Genomic DNA, 17,570 nt, shown 5'->3' with positions numbered 1-17,570 from the left:
GTGGTGTATTGCCATCCAAAACCACCTAACCTGCCCCCTTGACTGTGATGTTGGGGGAAGAAAATGCGACGATTATGTGTATGAAAGTGATTTAGAATTAAAAGTTCTATACAAGGCACTGTGTATGCTTTTTTTCATGTCTATAATGAAGTAGAGATGTTCACCACCCCTATTGCTTGCCTTCCCCAAGCACACGGAACTGACTTCCACCTGATTCCATTTCTTATCATATAATGGGAATCGTGTTTGCTCCTACAGCTACTTCTTCCCCAAAGGAGGCTCTGTAACCCCCAGTTGAAATGTTTCATTTGTGCTCTGTTGACTGAGCACTTTGCATTTATTTCTTTTTCTCTTAGAGGTTCAAAACAATAATTTGGCACAGAAACTACTCCTGCAAAATAGGTACATGAAAAATGTGACTCCTTTTGTGCCTGGAGGCAGGCCAGACTGTGCCGCGATCGCCCACCTTGCAGCCCGGGTGGGGTGGCTCATCTGCCAGATGTGAGCCATGTCTAACCGCCCCCTGCAGCCTGGACCTTCCATGACTACCCACAGGGACTCCAACCGTGGCCTTCGAGTTCCAGAGTGGGGGGTGGGGGGAGTGCTGCTAGGGGTGGCCGCTAATTCTGCCTGGATTTGGGGTATCATTTAAAGTAACTCATGCCTGTACCTCATGGGGGCCTGGCCTCTCTTACCACCACCGCCCTTCCTGCCTTGGGAGAGACTAGCTGTCTCTGCTTCTCTTTTGATAGTTCTGAGGGTTAATTATGATGTTTATTTTTTGCATTTTCATTTCTGCTAGTGCTCTTTCAAAGTGGGTTTTAATGCTAAGTAGATCTCGGGAGTAGGGTGTGGCTCTCCTGGCCCCCAGATGGGGCTGCCCTGCCTGAATGTGCAGAATGCCAGCAGGGGGCCCATTTTTATGGTCATTCAAAAATCACGGAGTGTCACTGCTTGCTGGGTGCTAGGAATTTGATCCCTATCCTCCAGCGGCTCACTGAACTGCCTTTTAGTTCTTGGCAGTGATTGTGTGAAACGTTATTTCCATGCTACAGATGAGAAAACTGAATGAAGGTCACGGAGTTTTAGCTATTTTTTCCCCCAAGGTAAGAGATGTGGTGAAGAGTTTGCACCCTAGAGTGACTTGGGCTTAAAATCCAGCCCCCTCTCCCCTCAGGAGCAGATGGGGGTAGTGCTTAGGCAGATTATCTCTCTTTTCTACACCTGGGTTTCCTCATCAATAACATGGGGGGCAATTGATGACCTGCCTTAGGCTGAACCAGAGACCTCACATCTGGGACATAGAAAGTACCCACAAAGGTTACCTCTTACAGATGGTGAGCAGGCGGGAGAAGCAGGACTGAAAACAGGTCTCAAGTCTAAACCCTGTATTGGCACACAACTTCCTATGTACGAAGAGAGTTAGAAGTATTTTCAGATATAGAGTCATAGACTAATTTATTTTAATTATATATTTAGAATTATTTTGTCAGCATGGACTGGATGGATGCAAATTTTGTTGTAATTTTTTTTCTCTCTTTTGTTTTTCTAAACGGCCTAGCAATATTATTTTTAAATATTGTTGGGAACTGAGGACTGTGAAATTGCCCGGGGAAAGCCAAGATATAAGAGGTTCCCCTACACCAGTGGCTTTCTGCAGGGGTCAGGTTGCCCCCCGGGACACATTTGGCAATGTCTGCCGACATTGTTGGTTTTCATAACTGGGGAGTGGGGGGTGCTGCTGGCATCTAGAGGGTAGAACCCAGGATGCTGCTAAACATCCTACAATGCACAGGGCAGCCCCCCAGCAACAAACAACTGTCTGCCCAAAATGTCAGTAGTGCCAAGGCTGAGAAACCCTGCTCTTGGGCAATCCTGTCCCTTTTCAGGTAGTTTTTCAACTCTCATTTCAGAGTCATGTTTTCTCAAACAAAGTGTATCCACATTTTGAATTCCAGTTGTATTCTATATGAATAGTCATCACAGTTCTGAAATCTAAGACCATTTCTCAAACTGTAGGAAGGGGGAGAGTCTGGAGAGGAAATTGTTTCATTCTTCCTATAGTTTGAGATCTATAAAACTTTGAGATCCAGTCAAAAACTTTTCTTGACAGTTTCCTCTTTTGTATTTTTTTTAAGTATCACATAAACCACATTGATGTTTTAGTTTCCATAAGCGCTAAACAGTGGCAAGCTATACAAATATTTTTACCACACTTTAATTGTTCTTTTTTATACAAAGGATACTTATTTGTAAAGTTCCTAGGGGAATTTTAATATTTTTAAAGCTTTTTATTTCTTTCATATTTAGCTAACCTAGTTGGTCTAATGAACTATCAGTAGTAAAATGAACCCTCTCTGTTAGAATAGCACCTTGTTCTAACTAGTCATGTTTTGAGCATTCTGCTGTGTTTTATCAAATTTAAAGCAGGAAGTTTGTTTGTATTTTAAATATAGATCTACTTATAAATTCTGGAATATTAAGATAGGTAGTTTACCAGATGATATATAGGACACTGAATTCAGTTTGATTTCAGATAAACAATAATTTTTTGGTATAAGTATGTCCCATGCCCTATTTAAGATATACTTACAGTAAAAACATGACATGTTGTTTATCTGAAATTTTAATTTAACTGAGTATTCTGTATTTTTATTTGCTACATCTGGCAACCCTAAAGATAGACCCCAGCATAACTGGAAAATACATCATGTCTGACATCTACTTGCATAACTTTATCTTGGGTGTTTTACTTTACAAAAGTAATAAATAATAAATCTCACAAAATTATTTACCAAAAAGAAGGAAGTGCTTTTCTGAAGGTAATTTAGAAAACTTGTTCTAGTCACATTTACTCATCTTAAAGGGTGGCTTGAATAAACTGGAGTTAGTAATCTCTTAGATGATGTTCCGAGGTTCCGTATTTGACCAAACAACTCAATTCTACAGGGAAACCTGGGTGGGAGAGAGAATCCTTTTTATGGGTGGGCTTCGAGAGATTACCTAGAACTTACGTGAGATGGTTATATAGTACCTAAACTCTTCCTGCTGTTCATAAGTGGTAGAATTCGTTTTAGAGCTGAGGACTGGTTACATTAAATGGAATAGGTTGATTGCAAAAGAATTAGACTAGCTTTGGAAAATGGAAAAAAAAAAAAAAGTCCAACCCAAATTCTCATTTAAAATATAGAACTCACATTTGTCGGCTGAAAGCAAGCATGCCCAAGACACAATTTTCTCCAATGCTTCTCTCCATTATCTAATGACACCCATCTCTACCTTCTGGAAGGAAAGCAGCTTGTGGATGCCAACCTCTTTATATCTTTGTGTCCTCAGAATGGGCCCCCTGCAGAATCAGCTGCCTTACAGGTGTTGCAGCCCCTGGAGGAAGGACTAGCTGGGTCAGCTGTGGTAGCTAACCGGTCATTCCCTCTGGCTGCACATCACAGCCCCGTGGCCCACCTCCACTTCCAACAACGGCTGGGACAGTCCGTTTCCTGCGAGCTGAGATTCACCTCACCCTAATATCTCCTTTCTTATGTATGCAGCACCGCACTTCACTTTCTCTCAAGGAGCTTCTCTAGTACCACTGCCCACACAAGGGCAACCTAAATGGAGAGAAGGAACCCTCCACCCTTGGGGAATGGAAGCCAGGGGTAAATGTTCCCACCTCCTGGCCCTTAGCAGAACAGTTCTGGGGGACATGCTGGAGGCTTCTTGCGAAGTTTCAGTGGAGTTAAGTTCCTATTGCCCAGGCCATAGGCCTCGACCTTTTCCACACACCCTTAAATAATACACCTGTCTCGCTCTCCCTGCTCCCTCACTCCTGCTTTCTGGGATCTCTTCCCAAATAAACTACCTGCACCCAAGTCCTCGTCTTGGTCTCTGCTTTTGGAGATGAACAGCCTAAACAAAGACATTTGTGAAGAAGAAAAACTCGATCTAAAATACTGGCTAATTATTTGGTCTCAAGTTCGTGGCTATTTTTCACAAAACTTTTCCATCTTGCCTAGAACTTACGTACTCCAGGGCTGTGGGAGGTGGTCTCTGAACTTGGTGGTTTTTGTAAAAAAAATTGTATCAGTAACTACATCGGGTTTTTGTTTGTTTGTTTTTTCCCTCTAAATTTATCAAAGCAGTCCCTATGTGTTCATATCTGCTATGTTCATTCTGGGGAAGAAACATAAGGTAAGGCTGCTGCTAGCCTGAAGGAGCTTAAAGTCTAAATAAGAAGACATGACGACTAGAAATATAGCAGCAGAGAACCATTTAAGTTTGTGTGAAACAAACTATATGGCACAGATCCCAAACTCAGAAGTTTAGGGGAGATCTGCTACAGTGGGATTGAGATTCTTGTCAATGGTGATGATCAAGCAGTAGCCAAATTAGATGATTTGTGGAACCTCTTCAGCCCTGAAATTCTCTCGTTCTGTGAGATCAGTGTGGCCTGGAGTACAGGAGACCTGAAAGTGTATGGCACAGAGGGAAGATTCCAGAAGGTTACGGGAAAATTAACAGAGGCCAGAGGGAGGGGTGGGAAATGTTGAGCACAGTGTGGTGTAGTCAGATGTGTGAAGACATAAGAAACTCTTTATACATTTGAGCAAGGGACTCAAAATACAGAAACATTTAAGGAAATTATATCAGGCAGTGCTGTGCAGGATGGGAAAAACAGGGCCAGGGAGACCAGTGTTTTAAAGTGAAAAGGATTGTGAGGTAAAAAGGCCTGTGCTGCACGTCTTCCTGCCTCCAGGCCTTTGCATGTGCCCTTGGGCCACAGTGGCTTTGTCCTACATCTTCCTGCATGGCCTTGGCTCCTTGGGTCACTGAGAACTCAACTCAGCCGTCAGTTCTGAAAGACCCAGGCTACCATCCGATCTTAAATGCACCCCCCACCTGGATCACTCTTTATGCTAGCTCCCTGTTTTATCTTCTAAGCATTCCTCACCATCTGAAATTAGGGTCTTGTGTTTACCCTCATGCCTAGAATGTTGCCTGGCACTTACCAGGCGCTCAGTGAATATTTGCTGATGGAGTGAGGAACCCGAAGTAGGCTGGCGGTGTGTGGTCTCGCTGAGGTTTGGGAGTGTTGGAAAGTGACCTGAGGCTACCTCAGCCCCTTCCTTGTGGTTTAACAGAAAATCCATGTCAATTGACAGAGGCCAGTTCAAACATTTACTGAGTGCCTGTTTGTGCCTTGCATTGTGCTAATTAGATCTCAGCAATCAAAGATGGAGAAGACCTTGAGGAGATGATGGTACAGTGTGAGATTCTTTGCTTGGGTCTGTGGGTTGAATTCCAGGGGGCTGTGACCTTGGACAGAAAGATATGACTTCTTTATTTTTACCCTCTACAGAAATTTAGCATTCCTTCCATTATGAATGTAGGCAAAAAAACAAAAAACAAAAAAAAAACACAGTAGTATTGGCAGTACCTGAGACTCTGTCACCAGCAGAAATCACAGATATTTTCATATCACATTACACATATCACAGATATCACTGTTGTTCAGTACTTCAAAGCTGCAGTGATTTTTAGACCTGTTGCTGGATCTTTTTATTCAATGCATTAATAAAGAAGCACGTAGGTTACTGTGTCATAAATTTCTTTTTAACATTTTGAATAGCTATATTTCAATAGTGTTTCCTTTGTAATCCTGTGTGTTTTACTTTAGGTATATACAAGCATTAGTCTGAGAAGTAGACTTCACCAAAAGGCCAGAGGAGTCCATGGTACATAAAAGGTTAAGAAGCCCTGGTAGAATTATATAAAATGCAGTCTTATCATCTCAACATAACTTACATTAGTGACTTTTCCTATCAAAAGTGATCCCCACCCCCTGCTTGGGGCTTATTGCTTCCCTCCAGATCCTTTTTTTGTGTAGTGTCAGGATGGACCTTTGTGAGAGATTGTTTCTTCATGGTTGGACTGGAAGAGGTACTAACCTTGTCAGAACTATAAGAGGATATTACAAACTTTGATGATTGAGCAGAAAAATCTTAGGACAGCTGGTCAAAACAAGCTAGCCCTGCTTTGCAGGAGGGACAGAGCTTTCCAGATGATCTTTCATTAATTAAAAACAGCCTAAATTCATTTGTGGCAAGAATTTATTAAAGGAGAATAGCTATGAGCAAATCTATGTTATGGTATAATAAGAAGAGCACTTTAGAAGGAGTTAAGGAGGCTCAAATTCTGGTCAATTTAGCACAAAGTAGTCAAGAAACCCTTGAACAAGTTACCTAACAGTTTTTGATCTATGTAATTAAGGGGTGGATTGATCTCTAAGATCTAAAATTCTCTGAACTTGAAGACACTGTGGTTTTTGGCTTAATTAGATAGTTTAGACTATGATATCAAGGTGTCACAAGAAAAATGTACAAGTCATACATCTCAGTTTCATTTCCTCCTATGCTGTTTTAATCTTAGGTCTACTAAAAGCATCTAAATGTATCAGGATTTTTCAGCATTACCAAAAGTGTTCTGTTTGCTCTTTCTTTAGAAACTATATAGAGAAACATATGTTTCTTCCAAAATACCTTTCTTAATTTTAGCTGTACAGTAGACCAGAGGGCTCTAGGTAGTTGAAAACCCCTTCCCTGCCCTGACTCCCCCCTTCACTGCTGCAAGCTTTATAACACCTGTGGTCATCCTTGGTGTGACTGGGCCCTGGGGACCACACTACAGGTAGCCCTGAGCAGAACCAATGGCTTCGGCCCTTAGAAATTAGCAAAGGCACATGCATATAATCAGCATGGCAGAGGGATAAAGTGTGGGAAAGCTAGAGAAGGACCCAGTTCAAGGCACAGGTAATGGCACCAGAGCCAAAACACTTGGCACAACTCCCAAGAGCTCTGCACAACACTATGATGCAAACGGGTGTGGCCCAGGATGAGTGAGGTCCTGCTGGATTATTTAAGAATATTGCAGAGTGATTTTTAAGTCCTTCCCAGCAACATCTCTTTGAAGTCGAAGAGCTGTGTGTTCATTTTACAGAGGAAGAGCTTGGGACTTAGGTTGGTTATAACTTGTCCGAAGTCATGTACAAAATTATATTAGTCAACCCAGAATATGTGGGAGGCTGAGTATTGCTTGGCCTTTTGATTTGATAGTGAGACCAGACTCCATTGGCATAATAAAAGTCATAGAAGTTTGCCAAGCCAATTTGTTAACTTAAAATAGAGAACAAGGAAACAATGAAATTGCTGAACATAATTAAAGGGATATAGGAGGTACGAAGAATGGGCTCCTTTTGTTGTTATATAATAATAATAAAATTACTATTATTATTACAGCTCTTTCTTTGCCTTCTTTTTCTTTCCCAACCTCTCTTGGCGAAAGAGAGAACTTTTTGAAACTTTTTGAAAGATCATACCCTAAACAATTGTCTTACTCAGTGAAGAAGTGTTGACATTTCTTTTTCCATATTTACAAAGGAGTGGAGAGTCTAGATTTTCTTCTTTTTCTGGATATGAGATGATTTCTCTTTTAGCCCTTTTCCCCTCCTCCCTTAAACAAAATTACCAGGCAAGAACAGGAAAATACAGAGCTGAGGGGCACACCCTGCCTGTGATTTAAAATATCGGATATTATTCCAAGGTGGGATGCACAACTGAGAAATAGAAGTCTCTCGGCTGGGCTTAGCTTATGTGGAAATTAAAATGCTAATGATCACCAACTTCGGGTGATCAGGAATTTTGAGTAAATTTGTCAGCTTTTGAAATGACATCGCTTTAAAAGTTGTTTCTGATTCCTGATCCAGGACCAGGATTTTCTTATTCTGGCTTCTATTTTTTTAATTAAATACAAGAGTATATTTATTTGAAGAGTATAAAAATCAGCTGATGAAAATCAAGTTTGGAAATGGAACTAAGTAGCGAAGTAACCTATAGGAAACAAAATATAATTCTAAGAATGTTCCGTATTGTTTGCATATTGTTTTACTTCTTATGTTTGGCCAAAGTTGGTGAAATGCATCTGAGAACCTAATTGTTTAGTTAGGGAGAGTGGAGAGCCATTGACTTGGAGAAGCATCAGATATCCAGAGGAGGAAGACAATCATCCCCACTTTTCATTCCGAGTAGGTGTAAACAGGAAAAACGGAAGCCACTTAGTTTTTTATATTTTGTGGGGTTTTTTGTTTTGTTTTGTTTTTGACAAAGCTTTATAGAAATATTTCACATACTACTCAGTTAACCCATATAAAGTATAATTCAACAGTTTGAATACGGGTGACGGTTGATCACCCTTATTCGGGGATTCTGTATTTGCAAATTTGTCTACTCACTAAAGTTTATGTGTAACCCCAAAATCAGTACTCACAGCACTTTCATGATCGTTTGAGGGCACGTACAGAGTGGCAAAAAATCTGAGTTCTACCCCAACCAATTTCGAACAAGGCGACACGCTGCCTTCTGGTAATCAACTTGTTGTGGAAGGGACTTTAGAGACTGTCTACCCAATCCTTCTGCTTGATTGCTTAGGAAACAGTGTCCCGGGGCATTACCTCACTTAGGCCCAGACATGGCGGGAAGCAACCTTCACCATTGCTTACTACCTTTCTGTGCAATCTGTGCTTGGTTAGAAGATTTATTTAATGACATGTGTTGACTCTCAGGCTATGCGTGATGGTGAATGCCACAGGTTTGACTGGGTAATGTGATATTTTTATTTGCTATAAGTTAACTTTAACCTTTAGCATGGCGTGATAGAAAGGGCACTAAACTTGGATCCATAAGGCTTGGATTCAAGTTTCGCTTTCGACTGTGGCTTTGCTTCAGCACACACGAGGGCCCTGTTTTCTTACTCTGTAAAATGGGAATAATAACTCGCCCAGCTAACCTTACACATTTGTGAGGATTAATTGGGAAGGGCTATGTAAAGCTATAAAGGGCTATATAAGCATAAGTAAAGGGTATTAATCTTATGCCTGGGGAGAGGCTTAAAAACATATACTTTCCCCCAAAATTCTGGCTACTCTAATTTGTACAAACTTATCTTTCTCCCTTAGAACTGCTTCATGCTAGGAATTACAGTATCTCTCTTCACCTGGTCTTTGTCTCAAGTTGTCTTAAAGTATTACCTTAAGTGCAATTTTTCAGCCCCTTGGAATATCTGAAATTTTTTATATTTTATCCAGTATGTGAAAACTATATCCTATAAGACTGTTTATAAGGCATAAGGCCCTTAAACTAGTGTTCACACTTACACTGTGAAAATCCTAGCCTGCTCTTGAGCAGGGAAATGAAGCTTGAGCAGTGTGTGATACAATCACCACCTTAATACAACCCTCCTGGGCACAGCCTTGGCAGCACAGGCTGAAAGGGGGTTGGCAATTACACACTTTAGTTCTCCTGTGAGTGTAGCCAATCTGGGCAATTTGGACACCAGAGTGAACTTTTAGGCATGAATTACCTGGTTAAGTTAGCCAGATAATTGCCAGATGTCTTCTTTGCTCTCTGCTCTGTAGACCCCAGCCTGAATAATTGTCTTCTGTTTACTCATATGAGCAAGCTGATGGTTTCCATTTTCAAACAAAATCTAACTGCATTTGTTAATGGCATTTTAATTGAGCTGTTTTTACTGCTGATTCCAAGATCCCCACCCTTGCCAAAGGAATTACCCAGAGCAGGACCCATTAATTTAGTAGATTTGGGGGCCTCCCTTGTTGATTTTGTGGAAGACTTAAATAAAGTAAAAGTTTTGGAAGTTGATGGTATGAGGTTTTGTAAAACATTCAAAACTTATCTCAAATTCTGACCAAAGGTTTTTCTACTAATTTTCCTAACTAAATGGAAACTCCAGCTGTATAAATAATGATTTTGTTTGAAAGTATTTCTTCCCTTGTGTTTAGAACCATCAGGGGAATAAAATCATAATTAGGTAGCAGCAAAGAACTACTTTGTCAAAGTGAAACAGAATGCAAAGTTGCTCAAATTCTCAACTGCGTTTCAAAATGCAGGGACCCCCTCCTTTCGCCTGAGTTGGCAGAGCAGGCTGCCCTTTGGGGAGGAGAAAGAGGCTTACTCAGATGTTTCTTTTGTTTGTTTGTTTGTGTCTTGATTTTACTTATCAGTGTATTTGCCCATTTCTCTGTGAGGTCTGGATGTTTTTAATACTGCCGTTTTCTCCTATGCCTTTGACTACAAGTGCGGCATCTTTTCTTAAAAAGGGGGGTGGACGATTTGCATTTCAGTTACCTCATGAACCTCATCCTAATAAGCATGTATAATAGAAATACTCACATTTATGACCACTGTTGTTAGTTCCTTTCTGTGTATCCATGTTTGGGTCATAAACTCCAGTGTGGAAAGCTCTGGTACATCCACCTAGCCAGGGTGCCCAGCACTTCCTCTCATCTGCAGTAAGACCCTCCTTATCAGGACTCCTTTAATCACATCCAACCTCCTTTATTCGGACTTTCTTGCAATTCCCTTTACTGTAGGTCAAGGATTTACCCATGTCACTGTACTTTACATGGCTTCATCCCACATTATGAAGTCATCTTTTAAGAGAGTAGTTTTTGTTATTGTCTTCATTCGACAAATACTTAGCCAATGCATATTTTGTGACAGGCTCATTACCACCAAAGGAATTGCAGTCGTTATTCAACTCAGTTATCCAGGAAAAGTACCACTTGGGTTAGTAGTGTCAACGTCATCTTGCATCGCACGTTTTTCCAGAAGCATTCAGAAGAAACAAATGAATGTCGTGAGCTTGTACTTCGGCCTCAACATACTTCTGATCAAGGCAGCTGTAACTGGAGAAGTGAATCCATCAGCCCAAAGGAAGACAGGAGAGAATCCAGCCCCTGAGTTTTGGCCCCTGGCCATTGTGCACACGGGCATGGCCCCTCTGGTTTCTTGTTAAGAAGCCAAGTGATGCTGGTAGAAAAAGTCCCTTTAAAGAATGACATTTTAGAGAGGTGTTGTTGTCAACTCTTCCTTTTTCTTACTTAGGATTTGGTCTGTTCTCTGGAACCCACTGGAGAAACTGAAGTTTCCTTTCCATAATGATCTTAAGTGTTGATAGTTATGGGTTCTGAAAACTTCATTAAGAATGACTTATTTTCCTTTGGAAGGGGAGCTCACATGCTGGAGCTAGCAGTGGAATATCAGGACAGAGAATCAGGCTGTAACTCTGTGGTTCCCAGACTTATTTGCACCGCCTTCCTTCAGGAGTAATTTCAGTGGATGTATGAGTGGGGAAATGTAAAGGTCATCAGGGAGAGAGAACATGGTTATAGGTAGGGGCAGGGAATGGGGTGGGTAGGAGGGGCCTGTGGAATCCTTTGGAATCATCTGTAGGACCTCATCTGGGAACACTTGTTTTGACCCCTCTGAATGTCACCCAACTCCTAGTTGCCTCATTCATTATTGGGTCTGCCATGAGTAATTGTTTTGTGAATCTGCCTTCCCCTCATATTGCCTGTAGTTGGGGAAAGGAGAAACTTTGTTTTGTAGTTTACCTGGTTGGATTTGCCAGCCTGTTTATGAGCTTTAGGAACACCTCATCCTAACTTGTATTCTACACTCTGAAGGGGAGTCAGCATGGCGTAGTGCAGCTCACCCTGCCTCCTCCAGAAATAACCTACCTGCCTTTGAGTCTTTTCATTCTCCCGGTAAACATCTTCTTAATAGCTGCTGGTTCATCCAAATGAAAAATTTATCTCATGCTGCTTACCCTAAGGAAAGGCTCCTCACATGTCACATATTAATTTACCCATTATCTTGGAAACTTCTGTGCTTTTTATTCCTTAAAGCAAAGTTTAGAATTATTTGATAACATTCAACTTTTGATACCTTTGATCTTTATGTGATAACAATAAATTAAGCAAAGTTTGGAATTATTTGAAATGCTGTAAGTCCTTCATTCCTATCTATTTGTAGGGTGTTGATATCTGCCATAGTTCTTTCCTTGACTAATGCAAAGCCTTTAGTAAACATTTAGGTTTGTTTCGTAATCATTTAATATGTATTTCTAATCCCTTTTTTTTTTTATTTATTTAACCTTTGAAACATTTATGTGAAGTGGATGGCTCATAAGCAGCTTTATCTTCTTTTGGCAGATAAGGAAAGTGAAACATATCTCTCAGCACAGAAGTTTGGACGTGCCCAAGAGTCCCTCTTGGGGTGCAGTGGGGCAGGGGCTGGTGCAGCCCCGACAGTGTTTGGGAGGCCATGTGTGGGGAGCAGAGGTGTCTCCTTTCATTTCTGTGGCTTCTCTCCATAGACTCACCCTTCTGAAAGTCTATGGCTGCCCTTCTTGTATCATCGTTTGTTTTCTCCTTGTGCAATCACTGTTGGGGCTGTGCATGATTGTTCTGCCGCCCAAACTAAAACTTCCCTAAACTGTCACTCTTTACAACGTATACCCTTTTTGTGTTCTGAAATCTCCCATTTCGGGATTAGTAATAACATTTCTTTCAAACCATGGTGCTTGTGCTTCAGATACTGTCTTGGGTTGAAGGGACTGACCTTGTCCCTGTGTGAGTTCCTGGAGCATTATTGCCTGTAGAAATTGTTTGGTGGTTGCAAATTATATATACCTGTATTGCATGTCTTCAACAAATTTACATCTGATTATTTCATTTTACTTTAATTTTCTATGAAGAATTTTATGGTCACTAGTTTTTCAAATGATAGATCTCTCTTCCCAGCTAGGTTGTAAGCTTTTTGGACATAAGGTTGCACATTAGTATCCACTTGGTGTCTTGTACATTGTAGGTACACACTACTGTCCATTATCCTTAAAGTCTGGATCAGTGCAAATCACAGGCATTTGGGAAAAAAAAAAAAGGAATTTCAGAAGATTGCTATGGGCCTTAGTCTGGTGCAGTGGTGAATTGCCTCCAAGACCTGTTCAAGTTTAGAAGCCTAAGCAGAGGAAGCAATGGCTTGGGGTTATTAAATTCCTGTGCCATGGGGGTGTTGACAGGGGTTGTCTGATATAAAGCAAAATGGGCAACATATTTATGATTTGATATAGTGTTTTTGGGCAAGGAGATTTTTAGTGTTACTCATCATTCATCACAAGTTCAGTCTTTGTGAAATGAACTTCATTCAAATCCTTGAGACATCTAGCTTAGTTGAAACCTTGAACAAATTGAAGGGTGGGTTGTCTTGGCTCATTCCTTGAGAAAACGAGAACATCTAATATCTAGCATGATTCCCAGTGAGCCCTCAAAAACTGTTAGTTTCTACCTCCACGAAAAGTCAAGTTGTGTTTGTGTTGCCCTTTGTTCCTGTGCATGAATTCCTCACTGCACACTGAGTATGAAGCCGTGTCCAAAAGAAAATGCAGGGAGGCCCGGGAAGCACCCTCCTTGAAGTTTCTGCACAACTTGTTTGCATCCTCACCCAGAAGCAAGATCCTTGGAAATGAAATGTTAAGTCAAAAAACCAACAGCAAAAAAACACATTTCCTTAACCATTGAATTCAAGATTTTGTTACTAATGCTTGGAAAACGCTGCAAGTTAATTCAGAGGTCTTAAGATCCCCAAGTCATAAACAGGTATGGTTGGAATGGGATGTGGATCTCTGGAATCAGGACCTCCTGAGGTTTAGTTCTGATGTTCAGTTCCCCGTGGGCAGGAAATGAACTGAGTACAGGTGTTTTGTTAGTTTATCCCCCGCAGGCCCAGCCTAGTTCCTGGCACTGAGATGCTCAGTGCAGACAGCTCCTGGCACTGGACTGCATTGGCCCTGCCGCTCCTTGAGTCCTTGGCCAAATCCCAATCTTGGGGACCTCAGGTTCCTTCTCAGTTGGGGTAGGGAGTGGGGAGCAGGTCACTGAGTTTTGTTCCTTTTGTGTAAGAATCCTGGCAGCAGCCAGCACCACCTTGTACTTCAATATAGAATAGAATCAGTGTCACCTTCCTTCTCATAATTACAAGGCTTTGGAAAAATTAGAATTAGTATATTTTAGTTATTTTCTAAGACTTTTTTTTTTTGCATATGTACATATGCATCTTACCAGTGATGTCTACATTTGTTTATAAAACTAGTGCACCTTGTAATTAGCAGTTTCACTGAGTTGAGGAATTTGTTTTCTTTTGTAATATAATACATATAATACATGTTATATATATATATATATATATAAACAATATAATAATATAATATATTTATATATAGTATAACACAGTAGTTACAGACTTGGGTATTATAAAGACTTGGGTTCCAGTCTCCACTTTGCCACTTACTAGTTGTTGTGGTTTCCTCATCTGTGACACTGAGGTATAGAGAAGATTAATTGAAACTGTTTCGCTCTGTCACCCAAGTTACAATAGAGGCTTGGTACCTATTAATGGTAATTATTTTCACCAAAAGGTTAGGGACTTTGACGTGAAGGCTCTCAGATTGCCTAATGACACATACTAGTATTGTGATAACACCATGGGTAGTGCCTAAGGTTGGGAGCATTGCTGACCCCTGATGTAATGGACTAGGGAATAAAAAGTGAGATTTGTAATCCACCCTCTGTATTATTTTTGACAGGATAGAGAACTCAAATTGAGAGTACCTAAAAAGTTTAAAAGTTCAAACAAGTACATCTTAATAACAAAAAGCAGCTTCATACAATGTCACTGTATTTTACTGTGTTTTTATAAAGGACCACAACCCCCTCAGACCCAGAAGATAATGTTTTAGTGATCTTTCTCGGGTAGTGTCAAGATGCAGTGCAACAAGTTAAATTAACGTATTAAGCTTGCATCTTCTTGTCAGGGTAAGTGCTCAGATCATAGAGGAGAGAGGAGCCTCATATTGTCCTGTTTGATGTTATACCGAACGGGCATGTGATCGGCCACGACCGATGTTCTGCAACTTGTGGCAGATGGGAGGGAGGGCACTGCCTCTCCTAAGAGGTTGTCTTGCCCAAGGGACAAGTGAGCTAAGCAGTACTGTGTTAGTGGTATGTGTGTATGAGAGAGAGAGAGAAACACACAAGCAGAGGCCGTAAGTGTTGCCCATTTTGCTTTACATCAGACAACCCCCGTCAGCACCCCCATGGCACAGGAATTTAATCATAACCCCAAGCCATTGCTTCCTCTGCTTAGGCTTCTAAACTGGAGCACGTCTTGGAGGCAATTCACCACTGCACCAGACTGAGACCCATAGCAATCTTCTGAAATTCCTTTTTTTTTTTCCAAATGCCTCTGATTTGCACTGATCCAGCCCTTGAAGGATAATGGACAGGGTAAAGTAGAGAATTCTGTTTTTATATTCTGTCGTCTTGTGCAGAGACTGCTATATAATTAGGAGTAAAATCTCTAAAGAATTAGGCTGTGAAGTCACCTTGTCCATGAGTTCATTACACACACTTAAGGGAAGAACCCACAGACATTGGCATAATTCATTTTCCAGTAAATTGGGTTTTCAAGTGACAGAGTAAGCAATCAGAATTAGGAATCCTGGTTGCTACCTGGAGTTCCAGTCTTTGGTCCCTGAATGCTGGAAAAGACCTTTATGAGAAGGACCTCAAGATCCACCACCACAGTTTGGAGATAAGCAAATAGAGGCTCAGAGAGGGGGATTGACTCTCTCAGGGTCACACAGGGAGTTGGGGCCATACTGAGGGCTAGGGAACTCAGATTCTTGACCTTCTCTACTCCGCTTCCTGGGATTGATATGAAACATCTTCACTTGTACAACCCCATTCTCTTCCAGGTAGATTATAGGTGGAAATTTTTAAACTTGAGAAAGGGATACAGGAAAGCTAGCTTGTAATAGGTAGGCTTTTTTTTTTTTTTCCCCTCAGTTTGTTTGCCATGAGTGCTCTTCATACACGGCTTAGAAACATCTCCAGAGAAATGATAATCAGCTCTCCAAGGAATGTTGGCGCAAACTGGCCTGTTGCCTTGCTTACTAATATATGTTCCTGTAAATTCCTGGCATCGCAGGTGGATACAAGAAGAGGTCAGCCGACTTGTTTTTTTTTCCCACCCATTATACGACAGACAGTCATGGCAGTGTAATATCTGGTGTCTTGTCACATGCCCAGAGTAAGTTAAATGTGTTTGTCTTTTATACTTATATATAAAATCAACAGTCTGAACAGAGCAGATGATTTCAAAATATGATATTTTAGGGAATATATGAAAACTGTCATCCCTTCTAGGAGGCGTGAAAGTACTAAAAATCCTTGGTTACTATGACTTATTTGAATACTCCATGTGGTGCATTTTGTACAGTATCTAAAGGGGTATTCTCATACTGAATTAGACAAAAGACAGCTTTGAGAGGTGGGGGAAGAGTAGATTATATTTCTTGTCTAATCTGGGGAATTTTATATTCCCAGAGTCTATAATTAGGGGCTTGTGTTGATTATTTATTAAAGCAAGGTGGGGGGTAGTTCCACAAAATGAAAAACATTCTATGGCAAACATCTTAGCTTCTCTTAAAAGCATGGGCTGCAAAGAAATGTAAATTCGTTGGCTTAATTGGAAGAGAGTATTTATAGAAATTGAATGATCCAGTAAAACTAAAAGCCTGGCTTCTTTCATCTTCAGAGACCTGCTTTAATAAATGCTGTTCTGAAAAGCCTTTGCCTGCAAAGTGGACTTTGCTATCCCATATCTGGCCTCCTGGAGGTCAATAACTTTGGCCTAGTCCTATCACTTGACTACTATTTACAGAATACTTTTTTTTTTTTGGCTTTGAATTGTGCTGAAAACATGTGAAGAAAAAAACGTTCATATGCTCTGAAGTTTTCTCATTTTTTACATATTTTCATAATTTGATTTAAATAACTATTTTTAAAGAGCTTTTATAAGAAGGTATACAATGACCATCTTGCACTCAGGCCTGTTCCATCTACCCTGCCCTCTTCTACCTTTTACAGGTTGCCACTTCCATTAGTTTCTCGCAAATTCTGCCATTGTTTATGTAAATTCAAAAAATCGAAAAATAATTTAATTTTCCCTCATAAATATGACAATTATGTGCTCTTCTGCAACTTGATTTTACATTTAACAATGTATTGTAACAAGTTTTCCATGTTGTGCATATAGAGCTGCCTCATTCTATTCTGACCTGTATAGCATTCCATTGTATGGACGTGTCAGCATTGTTAAACTAAGTCTCCTGTGAATAGATTCTTGGAGTTTTTTCAGTCTTCTGCCATGACAAAACAAAAACAAACAAAAGTGAATAACTCTACATGTATCATGTCATACATGTGCAGTTGTGTCTGTAGAGTAAGTTACTGTAAGTAGAATCAGAGTTTTGGCCAAAGGATATGTGAATATGTACTTGTAATGGAAAAGATTGATTGCCTTTCCTAGAGATTATTTCATTTTGCACTGGTACCAGCAATTTATGAGAATTTCACCAATGGAATGGGTTATCAAACTTTTGGAATTTTGCTAATGTGATATGCAAAATATCACAATATGGTTTAAATGTACTTACCTTTTTAAAAAGTGAGGTTGGACATCTTTTCATATGTTTAAAGGCCCTTTGCGTATCTCTCTCTTGTATTTTACATTCTTCTATTGGCATATTGGTCTTCTATTGATTTGTAAGGGCTCTTTACATAATAGGGAGATACTCTGAGATATAATCTCCAAATA

General features: G+C 40.4%; 1 protein-coding gene across 4 annotated transcripts in view; it reads left to right on the top strand.

Annotated features, from left to right (window-relative positions):
- E2F3 (E2F transcription factor 3) overlaps positions 1-17,570 on the top strand; it is a 75,645-nt gene that overhangs the window by 18,605 nt on the left and 39,470 nt on the right. The window contains exon 2 of one of the 4 annotated variants that reach the window (XM_037842965.1): positions 10,572-10,637. The exons of the other annotated variants lie outside the window; for them this stretch is intronic. Coding sequence (XP_037698893.1) covers positions 10,572-10,637 — 66 coding nt within the window. The remainder of the gene's footprint in view (positions 1-10,571; positions 10,638-17,570) is intronic. 4 annotated transcript variants of the gene reach the window in all.

Source organism: Choloepus didactylus, chromosome 7, assembly GCF_015220235.1.
Source record: "Choloepus didactylus isolate mChoDid1 chromosome 7, mChoDid1.pri, whole genome shotgun sequence".
NCBI lineage: Eukaryota > Metazoa > Chordata > Mammalia > Pilosa > Megalonychidae > Choloepus > Choloepus didactylus.
This window is presented reverse-complemented; position numbering and strand designations above follow the sequence as displayed.